This window comes from Chaetura pelagica, unplaced genomic scaffold (assembly GCF_000747805.2).
Source record: "Chaetura pelagica isolate M959 unplaced genomic scaffold, ChaPel_1.0 scaffold126, whole genome shotgun sequence".
NCBI classification, from domain to species: domain Eukaryota; kingdom Metazoa; phylum Chordata; class Aves; order Apodiformes; family Apodidae; genus Chaetura; species Chaetura pelagica.
This window is the reverse complement of record NW_009953787.1, coordinates 8,764-26,452: the sequence shown is the minus strand read 5'-3', so window position 1 is coordinate 26,452 and position 17,689 is coordinate 8,764. Positions and strand designations below refer to the sequence as shown.

At 46.5% G+C, this 17,689-nt stretch overlaps 1 protein-coding gene across 1 annotated transcript in view; it reads right to left on the bottom strand.

Moving 5' to 3' along the window:
- Nucleotides 1-15,018, bottom strand: part of TDRD7 (tudor domain containing 7) — a 38,582-nt gene extending 23,564 nt beyond the window's left edge. Inside the window, exons 1-5 of the mRNA XM_010001000.1 lie at nucleotides 14,812-15,018; nucleotides 9,637-9,778; nucleotides 7,327-7,540; nucleotides 4,151-4,236; nucleotides 2,778-2,995 (exon numbers count right to left, since the gene is read on the bottom strand). Coding sequence (XP_009999302.1) covers nucleotides 2,778-2,995; nucleotides 4,151-4,236; nucleotides 7,327-7,540; nucleotides 9,637-9,778; nucleotides 14,812-15,018 — 867 coding nt within the window. The remainder of the gene's footprint in view (nucleotides 1-2,777; nucleotides 2,996-4,150; nucleotides 4,237-7,326; nucleotides 7,541-9,636; nucleotides 9,779-14,811) is intronic.
- Nucleotides 15,019-17,689: the final 2,671 nt, after the last annotated feature.

Below are 17,689 nucleotides of genomic sequence, written 5' to 3'. Positions count from 1 at the left end.
ATACCACTTAGTAACCAGTTTTATTAGACTGCAAAGGGAATCAGCAGACATGTTGTCATTATCAAAGTAAATTTATTATTATTTTTGGGTTTTTTGGGACTATAAAAAAAAAAAGAGTCGTTTGTTTACAAGTTTGCATCTCACTCACTCTCATACCTCTGCTGTAAATGTCGTCTCTTTCTCCCTCAGAGGTTCAGCTGCACCCCATAGATGAGGACAAACACAGCAAAACTACATAACTTTGGCTCAGAATTCTAAAAAAAATTGCTGAGCTGTGAGAAAGACTGGTGAGAAAAATCTGTAGAAAGATAAGTAGTGAGACAGGGGGGTAGGATGACTACAATGGGGATCACTAACTGCTCAAAGATAAATTACAAAGTAATTAACTGAACAGAAAGGTATAAGATTCTGTTGGGAGAAAATGAAGGTGGGTGACCGCCAGTCATCACTGTTTTCAAGGCACTACCTCTTGCTGGAGACAGAAGCAGACAATTCAGCAATGCTGCAGATCTGACCAGCAGAGCTGTTGAAGCAGCTCTGACTAAAGCCTGCCTGGACAGCAAAGAATTTTTGGATATGAAATAAGGGTGGTGAATGTATTTATTTTCAGCTCAATTGCTCATTAAGGCTTGGCTATAATCTGTGAGTGCTAGCCACTACATAATTATTTGTGCTTTTGCATTTAGCTGAGCAAACTATCACTACAAGCATGACGTTCAAGTAAGCCAACCTGAAGAAAAGAGGTAACAGATCAATGGAGAACAAGGTCAGCCTGCAAGCTTTGTAGTCCTCCTGCCTGAAAGGTGAAGAATGAAAATAAGATTGTCAAGCTGTAGCTTACACTGATTTTTGGAGACTTCAGCTCACAAGATAGGAAAAGTTTCCATTAATGGTGGTTGTAACCTAAACACAGAAATTTCCCAGAAGTAAAAAATTAAACTAATTCCTTTCAGAGAAAATTTTAGGGATGTGAGTTATTCAGAAGCAAGTCCTCAAATGATGTCCTTGGAAATGCTGAAGGCATATTCAAAGGTTTATTGCCAGCTGGTTTGTAACAAAGCTACTATTGATCAATATGCATTCAATAAGAATATGTGCATTCTCTTTAAGAAGATACCAAGAGAAAGACCAGGTACTTATCCTGTTCTTCTGATGCCAGCAGACATCTGCAATGCACCCAATAAGGCAGAAATAATTCAGAAATTAGCTGAGAAAATTAGTTGTGGAAGTATCTTTACTGATACTGAGGAGTACAGTCTGTCCTCTGGCATTTCAAAGGATGCACAGAGCTGTACACTGCAGACAACTTGTTTGAATCAGGAATAAACACTGATCACATTTAAGAGATTTATGGTAGCCTTCATATGGGAAGACCTAGGTTACAGTTCAAACTCCTCCAAGCCAGAGCCAATGACTATGGCTTACCTAAGTCAGTAAACCAAGAAGGGCTTTACAAGCTCATTAACAGCTCTCTACAACAACACTGACGGTGCCAGGATAACCTGAGTTCTATTTGCTGTTGTGCTCTACTGCATTACCATATTTGCACTGATATGATGACTGCTTATTTATGCTAAAATGACTGCATTTATTTGCTTGAAAGGATAGACCCCACAGATAACAAGCAAATGAACAATGAACACAGATCAAAGATCCTGGATGAACACTAACATTTTGTATGGAACATTAGTGAAGACGACTAAAATGTGCTGCATTAATTAAGTGATTTATAACAGCTTGCTCTATGGATAAGAGAGGAACTGATCACCAACCATTAAAACAAATTGCTGCTGCCTGCATATATTACTGATGTCTGTAGTAAGGTGTCATAAATGCATTTTATATATGTGTTAGAATAACATACACCTAGCAAATGGTGTTGCTGCTGAAGAGCAACATTTTATATTTAAATAATATTTAATCTCATTTAAACTTTTTTCTTTGCATTTGAAGTTATCACAGGAGAAAGTACTTAGCAGTATGTACATGAAAAGTCACTTCAGATGAGCAGACTCGTTACTTCAATATCCTTCTGGTGCCACAGTTTGACAGATGTTGATGAAGTTGGAATCGTTAATTTATTGGACTGGCCTGATTAAAGTAAAGCTTTGATACAATGTTGCCTTACACCCTAAATGAACCATGACTGCAGAAGAAGAGATAAAAGCACGGCAATTGAAGATCCTTAACCCAGTGGTGATGGCGACTCACATGGCATACATGGAGGCAGAGGCTCAGCCTGATACCAATGCCTAATGCAAAGGACAAAGATGTTTGTGGTGATCAAGAGGTAACACACCAGTGAGAAGTGGGACAGGAGGGGATTGAGCTGTAATCTGTCCCTGCAATATTATCACACTTCTCTTTCATCTATTATCATATCATAAACATAACTTACACACAAAATTCTGTAATGGTGTGGAGAGCAAGTATGAACCAGCTGCTGTTTGGGTTGACAGTGTTGCAGTCAGTTAAAGGCGGCAACTGAGCAACCCAAAGCACTCACTCCAGGAGGCCAGAAGCTGACCTCTCTTCTCCAAAACAATGCAAGTCCAGCCAACAGTGATATTTTTGGGTGTGGTTTCAAAAGTATTGTTATAGTTCGGGGCAGGGAGAGAGGGGTGTTGCTCATTCTTCTTTATTTTACTTTTTTTTTTCTTCACTGCTACAGATCATGAAAGGAAACCTCGCACTGCATAAAACAACATCTGTCAAATGAACACTCAGAAATCTGTAGGGGACTAGCATCTTCCACAGAAATTACATTACATACTTACTGTGCACACATGGGGCCATTTCTCAAGTTGATTGAGCACTGTTGTGCTAAGCTCTTCCCAGTACCTTTCCCGGTAGATCTGCGGCATCTTTGACACCCAGACACCACTGCTGCACTTGCTCAGGATCTCCTTAATGCGACTTTGAATTTCATTGATATGAGTAGCAGAAGGGCCAGAGGCAACAGAATGTGTCTCCGCAACAGGCGTATTCAAGTTGTCTGTTAAAAATACAGCCTTGTATGTAAATGAAGTAAACATAGCCTTATCAGCAGAGAGAAAGACAGATTATTACCTGTTTAAAAATTAAACATGGGAGCTGCCAGCTTAACATCAACTCTAAAATGTGGCTCTCCTGCCCAGCATGGCTGTTTCAGTCACTTCCTATTGGAAAGAGCCACAGAAACCTCATACATTTAGTAATCAACCTGAAGCTGAATTTTCAATGACTTTAGTTATTTTCACAATAAATTGCTGAATGTTTCTCCTGAAGGGATCTTGGAAGAGGTTACAGAACCCTCAGCCATGCTGTCGCTGAGAGGCTGCCCTGAGGCAGCATCCCAGGATGGACACAATATAACTTCTTTACAAACAAACATAACAACAAAGATACAGCAAAACATCCAAGGACATTCTTCTGAATTCAGACAGATGTACAAAACAGACCAATGATTTGCCTTTCACTTATCTGATTAGAAGTCTGAAGCCAGCATCCAGCCCTTCTGTGCTAGTGCAACAAAGGAAGCCCTCCAGCAGAGCAAGGAAAGAGGCAGCACGTGCCCAGCTACTTTGGACAGTTACATACACTGTGTATAGGAGCAAGGCAGTCATTATCCCAGTTAGAGGTTCCTATCACTAGCTTGCCTGCCTCCTCATCCCTACTCCTCTCCTCCCTTTGGAGGGGTGCTTTTTGTACCAGACCTGAAGCTTCACAAATCAGCCTATCAAAGAGAGCAATCATCATTTAATAAGCCAACTGCACAACTGCTGGGCGCCAGGCACGCAGAAGGGCATTTTCTGGTCAGCTAGGTTAGTGTGCTGCTTACTCCTGAGAGCCAGTATTTCATTCTTCCATAGCAGATCCCTACCCTGGCAGTGAAGTGAATACTCCTGATTCCAAGCTACTCACTCACACTAGCTTTATGATGGGTTTTGAGACCTTCTACACAAGGATTTTCCTAGAAAACGGAGAGGAAGACAAGTAAACACACACATTTTCCCAGCACCTTGAAATCAGAGAATGTTCACTCTCAGAACATGGTTTCTCAGCCAAATGTATCTTCATTCAAAACAACTGCTAAGAGCAATTTTTTCTTAAGATTACACCAAATCTAATATAAGTAGTCAAGAAAAAAATTGTTAATAGGCAAACATACCATTTGAATCTATAGAAGAGCTTCTGGACAGGTGAACTTGCAACTCTTTTTGAAACCGTGATGGGACAGTTAGTCTCTTCTCAGACCTAACGTTGAAGAGAAAATTGCTTTAAATAATTCTCTTGGCTCTGAATAGCAGTACATTTGCTTAAAAGACCTGTACACAAAATAAAATGTATTTCACATATTTCTTTCAGGCATCCTGCACAAGATTTCACAATGTCCTGGCTTGGAAGACAACATGATCAGTAGTAACAAGACAGGAGGTAGTCTCTTTTGAATGCACTTCTCTTAAGGCTACTTTTATCCTTGGGTATCTTTCCAACGGGGAATTGTCCATACTAGTAAATGTACGTATAGACAGGTGGGATCCTGAGTTTCTTGTAGGGTGCATGGCCCGTCACAGCACACCTCCCAAGAAGAGGCTGTGATGCTGCTTTATGTGGGGATCTCAGCTGTGCCCTGAAGGTAGAAGGTTTTCCTGTGATGCAAGTGGAGTGTTGGAAGAGTCTTTTTAGATACCGAACAAGTGCAAAGTGTGAACGTGTGTTTTGTCCCACTTGAGTTTCACAAATGTGCTTGTAGTTCATCTGCTGCTCAGTACTTCTGGGCATTCCTTTCCTGCACTGGAAAATTCTGTACTGGGCAGTGACTATTCTCACTGCTAGTGCTGTGGAACACGACTCAGAACAGAGCTATTATTTTTGGTACAAGTGACACCCCATACCTGATGGAGGAGCAGTTTCATGGTACAGGGACAACAAAAAAAGTGAGGGAGACAATTTTATGTTAAGTCTTGATGCTTCCTTAGAAGAGATGTGAATGTGAGAGGCCTCTTTCTGATTTGTGGATGTGCTCTGATTGAAGGTCAGTGTGAATGCACAAAGGGCTATCTTAACACTGTGCTATTCTTGACATCCTGTTGCTATTAGCCTCAGCATTATACTTGACCCCTATCCCATCTTTTAAGAGCACAAGTGAAGCTGGGAATATCCCCCTTGGTGTTTCCATGGCTGGTGAAGTTTCTGGTTTCTTCCAGAGCTGTCCCTGAACATCAGAGATGGCCAGTCTCCTTACTAGCCCTTTGGGCAAAGACCATCTGCAGAGCCTGCTCAGGATATGTGTTGTGGCTGCTGTGGTTTGGAGACACATGGTGTTCCCAGAAACGTTCCATGCTTCTGTGGAGAGCTGTTTTGGTGCATTTACCACCCTGACTTCTTCAAGGCAGTTCTTTCTGGGTGCGTGTCTTCAGTAGGTGCTTGGTCCTGGTCTTGGAACTCTTTTCCCCAACTCTTGTTCCCTACTGCTTGCAGTGTAGGTAATTAATCCACACCTGGTTTTTACTCAAACAGTCTTAATAAGCTAGATGCTGCGGTGACCTCTTCACTGGCAGGAGCTCACTGTGCTCCTAGTATAAGCTGCTGCTTCCTGATGGATCTCAGAACAAAACATGCAAACATGTCATTTGTGTCCTTACTGTGACAGGGGAACTCAAAAAGACATCTGTTGACACTGTAGGAACAGCATCCACAAAAAAACATTGAGTCCCTGCGTAGTTCTTCACTGCAGCTTCACACAGCTCAAAGCAGGGGTTAGGTCAGTCCATGCTCATGACGACAGAAGCTGTGGCACACACAGACAAACTCATGTCGAGTCTCCCTGCTCCTGCTGGGGCCCTGGCCTCACTCTCCTCACTTGCCACATGCAGCACATCTCATCTCTCCCCCCTGGCCTCTGCCTCCAAACCCTCCACTCCTCACACAGACACTGCCAGCTGCTCCAGCTGACTAGCTGCTCCTGCCACTGCTCTCCTCTCATCCACCTCAGCTTCACAGCCCCTGGCTCCTGCTACAACCACCACCTACCTCTTAATTCCTCCATACTTCTGCTTGGGCACATCCAAACAACTGCTGTTAAGCCCACAGCGCCCTTGCCAAGGACACAAGGAGCATCTCCAGCCCTCAGGAGGAGCCTTGCCCCACAGCAAAGCCCCAGCAGACCCACCAGGCAGCCCCAAACCTGCCTCCCACTCCCCGGGGCACCTGCCCACTCCACCAGCAGCAGCACGCTGGAGAACTGCTCAAGGAGCACAAACAGCAGAGCCCTGCTGTAGCAAAGGGCCCTTTGCAGGGCAGCAGGGGAGGTGACAAGGCAGTGCCATCAGCCCTCAGTAAAGTGCTATGCTCCCGGGCACAAAAGCTGCGCTGGCTGCTGCTCTCACCAGGGATCAGAGTGCAGCCTCACCTGCCCCTCTGGCACCCAGACACCTGAGGCACAGGGGACTCACGCAGGCAATGGGGCAGGACTTGCCTGCTGGCCGTGGCTCTTCCAGAAAGAGCTGGCACCACAGCAGGACGGAGCTGTCGCTCTGCTCGCTGCCGCCACCGAAGCCGCACAGCACTGCCATTTCCATTCAGTGCAAGGCTGACTTCCAACCCGCCCGGTGACCTGCAGAGGATTACCACCACAATCACAGCTCTCGTGGACTTAGCACAGCCACAATGAGGGAACAGCAAAGCCCTTCTCGCCACCCTCAGCTGATGGCCCAGGGCAGCCAAAACAACAGAGACAGAAATGATGGGACAGCAGTTGGCTAAAGCCACCTGGATTAGAGAGGCTCAAAGAGGGATGAAAACCAGCAGGTACTGCTAGCCCAGCAAAACTGCAGCTCCAGCCCTGGTCCCGCTTCACCCAAACATGGTTGAGCAGCTGCTGGGTCCTAGTGTGCCAAGAAGGGCCGCAAACACTAGCGCTGCAACGCAGAAGTCAGCCAAGAGGTGAAGAGCAGCCACCTGCAGACAACCATGACCCTGAACACGTAGCATCACCTGTCACCTACACACACAAACCTCCTCCTGCTTTCTATTGTGCTGGCCACAACAGCTCCTTCCTGGCCTGGGAAACATCACCGTCCCCACACAGTCTTCCTGCAACACCTCTGGCCACACTTCTGCCCAGGAGACACAGGGCAGGTCAAGAGCATGGGGTAGCTGCAGCAGCATCCTGAAAGGCAAAGGGCCACTTGTCTTTCTTCTGGGTGTTCACCCACATTCAAACTTCACCTTCTGCAAGGGGAGGACCCTGAATTCCCACATCCCAAAATGCCCTGCTAGCATCCAAGGATCCACCACACTTTATTCCACCTTGTTGTCACACATACACACGCACACACTGACCTGTTCACCACAGTGACATGCCTCTGCATGGGAATTTCTTTAGATGATCCAGTCCCAGCACCTGGAGGCAAGGCAAACCGGGCACTCTCCAGCGTAGGTTTCACCACTCCACATGCCACTCCTCTGCCTCGTGGTGGGTGAGGAGCAGGCCTCTTGCTGCCTTGTTCTGGCATGCTCAAAGTCTTGGGCTGTCGCAAAGTTCCTTTGGGCTTTCCTAAAGAGTTCACAGAAACACCTGTGAGTAGCTCTCTCCTCCACCCAACCCAAAAATACTTGAAGCTCAGCAGGTAACCCTCTCCAGGGAGTCCATGCTGTTCCAAAAGACAGTTAAGAAGGATGCTCTCAGTACTATGGCATCATGGCATGTACCTGAGGACTCACAAACCACAATCTCCACTGTTGCACTGCAGCAGAGAAACAGACAGAAGGCTCTTTTCTCCTTACACTCTTAGAAAATCCATACATCAGTGATGTGCTACAGTAGGTCACATCTCAGCTAGAACCCATGGTCAGGCTGCCCTTTAACACCCAATAGCAGTAGCAGGTCCTGGAAGTGTTGTAGAAGTACAACCAACCAACTCCACCTCCTTGGCCACCTCCTGCACAGCTGGCCCAATGTGTTTTTTCTTCTCTACCCTGATTTACAAGCACCCTCCTCCTAAACTCCCACAGCACAGCAGAGGTTACTGAACACCACCTGCAGAGGAACATGCCACAGTGGCCTTCAGGCCACACTTAGAAGAATGAGCTGGAGTGCACTGCTGGAGGCCAAAAGTGTTGTCTTGTTCATAGACTTTTCCTAGGAAGCAATCACTTCCTTTTCTGCCTTGGCATTTGATTTTTCTGCTTTGTTCATCCTGCCTTGCTTGTGAGAAGAGATCCTTTTTGGAGCTGCAGTTTGATAAGTTTTCAAAGTGCTGGCCTAGTCCCTGAGTTTCTTCTGCCTCATCCCTGTGCTGAACTGTCAGCTTCATGCTTGCTGGGGGCCATGGTTATGAAGGCAGTGGTATGCGCATGGATCCCTTGTCCAGCCTGTGTTGAGCTGGGGCATGGAGAGTATAAAGTGTGGGGTTTTGCAGCATGGTTTTATAGACAACCATCAACTTCTGGTTTATATGCTGGCTGTACCACACTGATTCTGGTGGGCTCAAACAATTCCAAGAGGTATCACCATGCAAGACACTGAACAAACACGCATTTATGATCATCATGGTTCAACTGGGATGAGTCACCAGTTCAGCTGCCCAGCTGGAGGATAGACTGCTGGCATTGTAACAAAAGAGCAAGGAGAAGCAAACTCCTTGTTACAGACAAAAAAAAAAGGGAATACAAACTGTGTGACCCACTGTTGCTCCAAAATGCCAACTTGACAGGCAGACAATGCAGACAGGCCTTGCCTGGGCCTGATCCAGGGATATCCCACTGACAGCAACACAACAACTGCACATCAGTGAGGGAAGCATGACCCACAGGCTCTGAGAAAACACTGCTGCAACACCTAATGCAAAAGGAACAGAGGTACAAACAGCTGCCGCTGGGCATAACAATGTTGTGGCCCCAAAGGTGCTTGTAGCAGCAACTGAAGTCACTGAAAAAGCCACAGCTGACGCTGCAGGGACTACTCATGGTGAGGACATGGCTCATCTCTGACATGCAACAATGGGCTGAGCTCAGCCTCAAAAAACAAGCAGGCTCATTCCCAGACTTCTTGCCTGCAGCTCAACCACATTTCTCACAGAAGCACAGGTAGGTGGAATTAAAGTCAAGCATCCTCCAAGAACTTTTTTTTTTTAAGATCAAAAAAGTTTGGATAAGAGAAAGCTCTGGGGAGACACTATTGCAGCCTTCCAGTACCTGAAAGGAGCCTACAAGAAAGTTGGGGATAGACTTTTTACAAGGGCATCTCGCAATAGAACAAGGGGTAATGGTTTTAAAATGGAAGAAGACACATTTTGTTTAGACATTAGGAAGAAATTCTTTAGTGTGAGGGTGGTGAGACATTGGAACAGGTTGCCCAGGAAAGCTGTGGATGCCCCATCCCTGGAAGTGCTCAAGGGCAGGCTGGATGGGACTTTGAGCAATCTAGTGGGAGGGGTCCCTGCCCATGCAGGGATATTGAAACTACATGATGTCTAAGGTCTCTTCCAACCTAAACCATTCTATCATTCCATGATTATTCATATCTCATGTATGTGCTCAACAAGAGATTTCTCACTGAACATGACTTAGCAGCACAAGCCAAGACTTTCGCAACAGCAGCTTCAGAGTGCTTTCACAAAGGCAGGCCACCCACAGCTGCCTGGGGCTTACCTGCTAATGTGACTGGAGATGTGTTCTTTAGCCTCATCTGGCAGTTCACTTGCCGTCCCATTTTTCTCTTGGAACTCCTCTGCCGGGCCACCAGTTGAGCAATTGGTGCAGTCTCACTGCAAGCAACAGCATGGCAAATGACCTGTTTGGAGTGGGAAGTGAACAGGGGGGAAAACAGTCAGTGAGGCCCCTGAGCCCATTGGCAGCCCACAGAAGGACTTGCAACCATTTTTGTGCATGTAACTGCTGGATCCTGCAGAGCTGCAGGCAGTTCAGCAAAGGCTGCAGCAGCAGAAACAGACCAAACCAACACAACAGACTCCCAAGAGAGTCGTCATGGCTGCACAGGTAAAACAGCCTATGAACACAGCTGGCAGAGTCCTTCAGAAGCCACCAAATGGCCACAGGCAAGAGACAAATAGACCCTATGCTGCAAAACCCCACATTTGAGCGACTCTCCAAGCCCCAGCTCAACACAGGCTGGAAAAGGGATCCGTGCACACAGCACTATTGGCTTCATAACCATGGCCCCCAGCAAGCATGAAGCTGACAGTTCAGCACAGGGATGAGGCAGAAGAAACTCAGGGACTAGGCCAGCACTTTGAAAACTTATCAAACTGCAGCTCCAAAAAGGATCTCTTCTCACAAGCAAGGCAGGATGAACAAAGCAGAAAAATCAAGTGCCAAGGCAGAAAAGGAAGTGATTACTTCCTAGGAAAAATCTATGAACAAGACAACACTTTTGGCCTCCAGCAGTGCACTCCAGCTCATCCTTCTTCTCCTCTTCCTCTTCCACTGCACATCCAGTATTTGCACCAGGCTGGCTCAACATACAGCCACTGGAAGGAGGGCCTATCCTTCTGAGGGACATGTCTCCTATCCAACGAGCCCCTGATTAGGAATCAGGCAGGGTACCCAATAAGCAGTCAGCACCTATGCAAAACATCTACCACCAGCCCCACCACTACAGTGGTTAAAAGCCAGGAATCACAGAAAAACTGAAGGTGCAAGACATCTCCATGGACAATCTCAAACAGGAGCTCTGCTCAGAGCAACTTCAACAATACCTAGCTGCACAGTTGTGGGTGGAATATCTCCAAGGATGAAGACTTCTCAACGACTCTGGACAGCTTGTTCCAGTGTTAAGCCACCCTCACTGTAAAAAGTTGGGAGTTTAAATGCTTAAATGGTATAACCTGTATTTCATTTTGCTTCTGTTCTCTTGTTTGTTCTTCGAAAATTGAAGATGAAGCCTGGCTCCATGTTTTTTTTACTCCCCCCAACAGGTATTCATACAAACAGGTAAGATTCCGCTGAGCAGATTGTTCTGCTCCAAAACAAGCAGTGCCAGCCCTTTGAGCCACTTATCAAAGATGACTCATTTCCTTTATCATCCTCACAGACATTCACTGAACTTGCTTCAGAGTGTCCGTGTCTCTCTTGTTCTGGGAAGAGTGGTACTGGACACAGGTTCCCAGATATGTTCTCACTAGGACCAACCAGAGGAGGTTCACCACCTTTGTCAGTAGACTGGCAAAAATCTTCTTAATGCAACCCAGTATACTACTGGTCTCCTTTGCTGCAATGGCACAGTGCTTCTCACTGTGAACTTCATGTCCATCAAAAAACCCAGGAATTTGTTTGCCAAGCTAATTTCCAGCTGGTCAGCCCCCAGACTGTATGGGTGCATGGAGTTACTCCTCCAGGGGCGCAGTATTTCGCACTTTCTTATATTGAACTTCATAGGGTTCCTGTTGCTCCATTTCTCCAGCTTTTTGAGGTCTCCCTGAATGGCAGCATACCCATCTGCTCTACCAGTCCCTCCTATCAGCTACAGGTTTGCTGAGGATCATCTCTGTCCCATGACTGAGGTTATTTGTGAGCATGTCAGACAACACTGCCCCAGCACTGACCCCTGCTGCATGCCATTGTTGACTACCCGCGGTTTTGTGCCACTGTTATGGGAGAGACTGTCTGCTTTATTTAAAACTTATTTCCAATTAGAGTGTTTGTAACAGACAGCTGCCCATAGATTTGTGTGTCCACTATCCATAAGTCATAAGCTCTTGCTGGCTCATCATCTGTCCCAAGGCAGAGCTTGGAGCATCCCCACTGCTCTCACACTAGAGAGGCTCCCAGAAACTCCCTGCTTCTTGCTGTTCCACTCCATCATTCCTCAGCAGCTCATGTCCATCTATAGCAGCATGCCAGTTTAGTGCACGGTCACAACAGCTCTCCATGACCCTAACGAGTTCACAGCCCTCAATGGTATGCAGACCTCCAGTTTCTCCTGGTTGTGCACCATGCTGTGGGCAGTCATGTACAGGCACTTCAGAGAGGTGCCAAGCTATTTCCGTTTCCAGAGAAGGGTACCAGAGCTTTCTTCATGCTCCAATAACAGAAATTTCCAAGTTTATAACATGGATACATATGGGATGGACGACCTTCAGCCCTGCTCTGTTCTCAGGATCTCAATACAAAAGGCTTTTTGCTTATACACAGCTTATCATTGTTACATAAATGCACGTTTTTACATCTTTCATATATTTCAGATTTTTCCTGTCACTGTTGCAAGTAATTTTCAGCATTTCTTTCCCTTATTTTCACATCATAGTGAATTTAAGTTTAGCAAAAATTATTATTTGAGTTAGAATTAATTCAGATGTATAGAGTGATGGGGTGGATTAATTCACTTGCAGCAGAGCAAAGCAGCCTTCAAATTCCTCATTTTGGAAGGGCCTGGTTATTTAAGCAAAAGCCTAAGTTCCCATAGAGAAAACTGCAACTATATGCTGCCTGTAACTGAACGTAACATGAAGCAAAACTGGGTTCCTTGAAATTACACAACCACCTGTTGCAGGTGCACAGTATTGAAATTTTAGTCCCTTCGGTGTTTTCTGCATCCAGAATTTAATCCTCACTCTGTGTGGAAACAGGAGAAGATATCTATCTGTGTGAAGGAATAATTCTCAGCTTTCATCTTTCCTATATTGAAGAAGCCTAAACTGATGTTCAGTAGTAAGAGGAACCCAGGACAATTTGTATAATTTCCTTCCCAACACAACCAGTTTGTTCATCATCAGTTACTCAGGCAATACTGATATCACACAGAACCTTAAAGAAGCATGTAAAATGTAGCACTCTGATATAAATTTGTATTATTTACTGCGCATTTTAAAGGACTCCTTGTTTAATGTATTCCTTGTTCTGTGTCTTGGATAGGTACCCTAGCAGTAATGAAAATCCTTTTAGGGCTACCTAGACTGCACCCAGGAACATCAGTTGCTAGCAGACCTCTCTGCATGTGCAAGTGCGTCCTGCTTTCCACCCCGCTATCTCCAAAGGGATTAAAAGAAGACGCAAGGATCTTGGCAGTCTTTTTGGAGGTCAGGGTACTCCCACAGCCAGGAAGAGACTGGTTGACTGCATGGTCTTGCAGCAGGCGTGTATGGACTCTGAGCTATGATCTAAGCCTATAATAGGGCTCAAATATTCTGGAGAGACATGAACAAAGAGCAAACTGTTATACTGAAGTACTGCCCAAGCCCTGTATCAGGAAAGCATGTGGAAGCAATTCCAGGTATTCACCAGTCCATACTGCTACAAAACCACACTTATTATCCTCAGCTCCATGTCAACACAAGGGACACCCTGGACAGTGGCAACAGGAGGGTCATCAAACAGCAACACTAGCTCAATCTTTGCATCTCTCTTGCCTCCTTGTTGTTTGCAGGGTGCTTCCTCTCAGTCGCTTCAGTCATGCAGAGCACCATGGGCACTCATAAACCAAACCAAGTCCTCCTCAACTATCTCAATACTCCTGTTCAGAAGCTTTTTTCCTTTTCCACCTTCTAAAGCTACATTTAGCTGTCTCCTTACAGTTGCCACAGAGAAGGCGCCACTTCTAGTGCTATCCAAGAGTCCACAAGGCTCTGAGCACACATCGTATTAGAGGATAAGCAAGGCTCTCAAGGGAACGGGAGGATACCAGATTACATCCTGCAAGGCCCTAGTTAGTAACAGATGGCCATCTGCCAGAACCACCGTAAGGAGGCATTAAATTGCAGCATCACAAGTGTTCCTAGAGGTACCTGCATTCACATTTCTTATGTAGCTGCAGATGATGCAAATTTGCAGCAAGAAAAAAAAAATTCCACACTCAGATTATCTGCTGGGAAAGGGCAAATTCTGACAGTCATAAAAAAGCAGCAAAGAAACCTCTTGCTTAAAACAAGCCACATTTCCAGAAATTAGCAAAAATACCAGTTCACTTCTCAACAGTCTTCACAGCTAACTAATTCTGAGTTACCAGATGAAATCCCAACCCAGCTGAGCCAACACGGGACCTCAGTCTTAAGCCTTGTCTCTTCAGACCTTGTGCAATGGCCATACATCGTGCCAAACATCTGCTAGCTTTCTCCTCTCTCACACTCTACATAGACTTCAGGAACCCAGACATGGCTTCAGCAAGGGAAAGGCTTCAGCCCCACATTTGAGTGGAGCCTTCTCCACTCAAATAATGTACAAGTCACACATCTATGCCAACCACCAACAGAATGCCTTCTGATTCTCCTTCATCTCTGCACTGACTTCTTTTACCTTGCCCACTTGATAAGCTGAGGCATTGCAACTCCTGCATCAAGGCACCTCACTTGCATGGGCTCTTTCTCACCTTTGCAAGTTTTCACAGTCCTGTGACACTGCAGCTTATGACAAGCAAGAGCGTTAAGCTCCAAGCAAGCACTGTCAGCACCCACAGTAGTTTTCACTGTATGAAAAAGATACTTCAACCTCATCCTGATCAAGACACACACACAGTTAATCTCTAAGATCCCAGGACAACCTGTGAATATCCTCTCAAGAGTTAGAAATGCTGGGACAGGAACCAGAGCTCTACAGTCACACAAACTATCTTTCCAGCAAGAACTCCTGTTTCCAGAATAATTACCTGCAACTTTCCACATTCTGCAAACCCAATTTTGCAGTCAGCATGCAGAGGGAAGGAAAATATAGGACACTATCTATGCCACAGTGTCCACTGCTCCCAGCATTAGCAGACCACTTGCATGCTACAATACTTTCCTCGGAAATACATTGTGCAAGCAGCGGCAAAGTTATGAACCATGCACACTTTACAAACACAAAAGTGATTTCTAAACCGTAACTGATTCTTACCTCTCCCGTTTTGTTCCCTTCCATTCTGACCACTCCTGGGATGCTCTCCAAATAGCTTTCCAGTGTGTCATGTCCCAGGTGCCTGAAAGGAATCCACTCGCCAGTCAGGGATTTGTACTCGCCCTGAAGCTCAGACAAAGGTACGCCATTTTTAAAGGAGTGAAGAACGGCTCTCAGTGTTTTTGCAGTAAGTTCAGGCTCCTGCATCTTCACCTATGCCACTTCCATCCCAAAAGAAAAAAAAAGAAAAAAAGAAAAAATACATAAATTTTTAGATACGCAGGCTTTTAATATTCAGCCTCCCTCCCCAGACAAGCAAGGATTCAGTGGCTTCAGAGACTTTAAACTTCCAGGTTGACTTGGAGGGGCCCGGTCCTGCCAGCCAAGCAGAGAGTGGAACAAAACACATAGGGCATGCATGACATTGTCCAAAAAAGCAGCTGGAAGAGCAGGGCAGCCCCACTGCATGGGCTGGCCGTGCCAGCCAATCTCTGCAGACCACATGGTCAGAGAAAAGGCAGGGCTGTCAGGCAGCTGGCCCACCTTACTGCATACAGGGCCAGAACCTCCACCAGAAGCCAGGCCGGGACCCACTGCCCCCTCCCTTGCTACCCAGTGCTCCCTTCCCTTGTGCCCTATGGTGACGGTGACACCAGGCTGCCCATGACTACTCCCCCTCATGCAAATGCACGTCCTGCACCAACACCCATGGAGCATGTCTCAACTCCATCATGGAAACTGCATGCATCCAGATCATGCCACATCTTACCCACAGCTGCACGATGCCTCAACTCCACAGATGTGTCTCTGGAGGGAGAACCCAACAGAAGTGAAACCTGCTCTCCACAAGCTGGGGGCTGCACACAGGCCAGCACCAACACCACCTCATTTCATCACCCAGTGACTGCCCCCTCCGGACAAACGTGCCCAACACTGCGGCGCTGATAAAGATGCAACCGCATTCCAACACCACCAAGGTGCTTCACCTCCAACACCACCTTCCGCAATGCCACAGCCTGCTACAGTGCTGCCACGCAAGAAGGGCGGGCAGTGCAGGAGGCAGCTTCAAGGCAGATGCCAGAGCTAACTAAAGCCCTGCCACCACCCTCAACTCACAGGTGAGCACACACCCAGGGCAGTTCCAGGGCCAGCTAGCTATATTTGTGAAACACCTCATAGCTCCAGGCACAAGTGCTGCCAGTTTGGCTCTGTGGTCCCAGTCAGGCTCTCTTTTCACAGGTGCTTACTTGATGCAGGGGCAGTCTAGCCAGAGAAGGCTCCCTGTTCTGATGGCAGGACCAAAAACAGACAGAGCTCTCATACTACCCAGGAGCAACCCTGCTCTCAAAGTGTGCACTGTACAGAAGGCCAAAACCTAACACTAAGCACGCATGTGCTTGGAACACCTCATCTTCACCCCAGTCAACCTGACTCTGCTGAAGCCACTCCAGTGCACGACACAGCAGGACACAGTAGGAGAGTCCCTCACCTCCAAGCACATGAAGGTGAGCAACTGCTGCTCCTGTACCTGCACAGGGCTCTCTCAACATCGACAGCTGCCTGAAACCACATCGCTATGTGGGAAGCCATGTTAAGGATGTCTCTGCTGCTGTCTGCAGAATCAGCCCCTCAACATTTCCCTTTTTTTAGGGGAAATCACCCCGTGCAACATACAAGTCCAAAACGAAGAACAATCCCAACCCTCAGCATGTTTCAGATGCTGTGCCACACCTTCCAGTCTATGCACGGATACCAACACTGTCTCTGCCTTCCGGCACCCAAGTTCACCACAGCCTAGCTCAGGTAGCAGGCAGGGAGGCACAGCATTAAGTCCTGCTCTTCACCATTCCTCGAACCGCTTTGCTTCATGCACACACAGCACTTCGCTAATCTGACCGTGTCTCTGTGTGTGTGTGTGCATTTACACACAGGCACACTCACACCTTTTACGGACAACACTACATACACACGTCTTTACACATGCACTGATCCTCAACGCCTGTAATTCCTGCCCCTGCCACTCCAATGCGTTTCCTTGCCTGATCCTGGAACATCCTCTATCACGACGACCTTCTCCACAGGCTTTGCTCACTCAGAGACCACAGCGTTACTGCCCAGGCGTCTGGATCCTTCCCTCGACCTTTTAGAGACGCAGCAGCCAGCAAACAGTGCTTCACAAGATGCCCCACCCGAAGAGCCGGAGGTGGTGGCCACTTGCCAGAAGGAAAAAAACTCTGTAAGGTCGTATGTCCTTTGGATTCATGCAGTGTAATGGGGACATCATATGCCAGACAAATGCATAAGTTTTTTAAAGTTTTCGTTGTATAAAAAAAGACCTAAACACCACTGAGAAGCACAGCAAAAAACACAGTTCCATTCCAAATTGTGTTCCAGGTCACACACATACAAAGGACACAGAAAAGTCAATCAAATGCATTTTGGGGGGGCTTTTTCTTTACTTTCTCTTCTACACAATAGACCTACATCCTTATTTCATTAATAAGGCTCTTGAAAGTCCTCTTACCTGAACTACCTGATTTTAACTTCCTGGTCAGGAAAAGTTAAGAGAATATCCGTTGCAGTTGGGCAGAAAGAAGAAGAAAACCCACAAGGACCTGGGAAGGCAGTTTCAATGGTTGATTCAAAAGAGGAAACTTCACTAAAAAAAAAAAGAGGGGCAGAGCAGTGCAGGAGATGACATCAAGCCACCAAAACGAAACAAGTCTGCTAGTCCAGCACTACCAAACAGGAGAGCACCGATTGCATCCCCCTAACCTGCACGAGGAGCAGGCACGAGGACTATTCTATTCACTCAGCTGAAGGAGCTGACAGGTACTAAAGGTTAAACCTAACGCAGTCCTTATATCCGCACGACGCT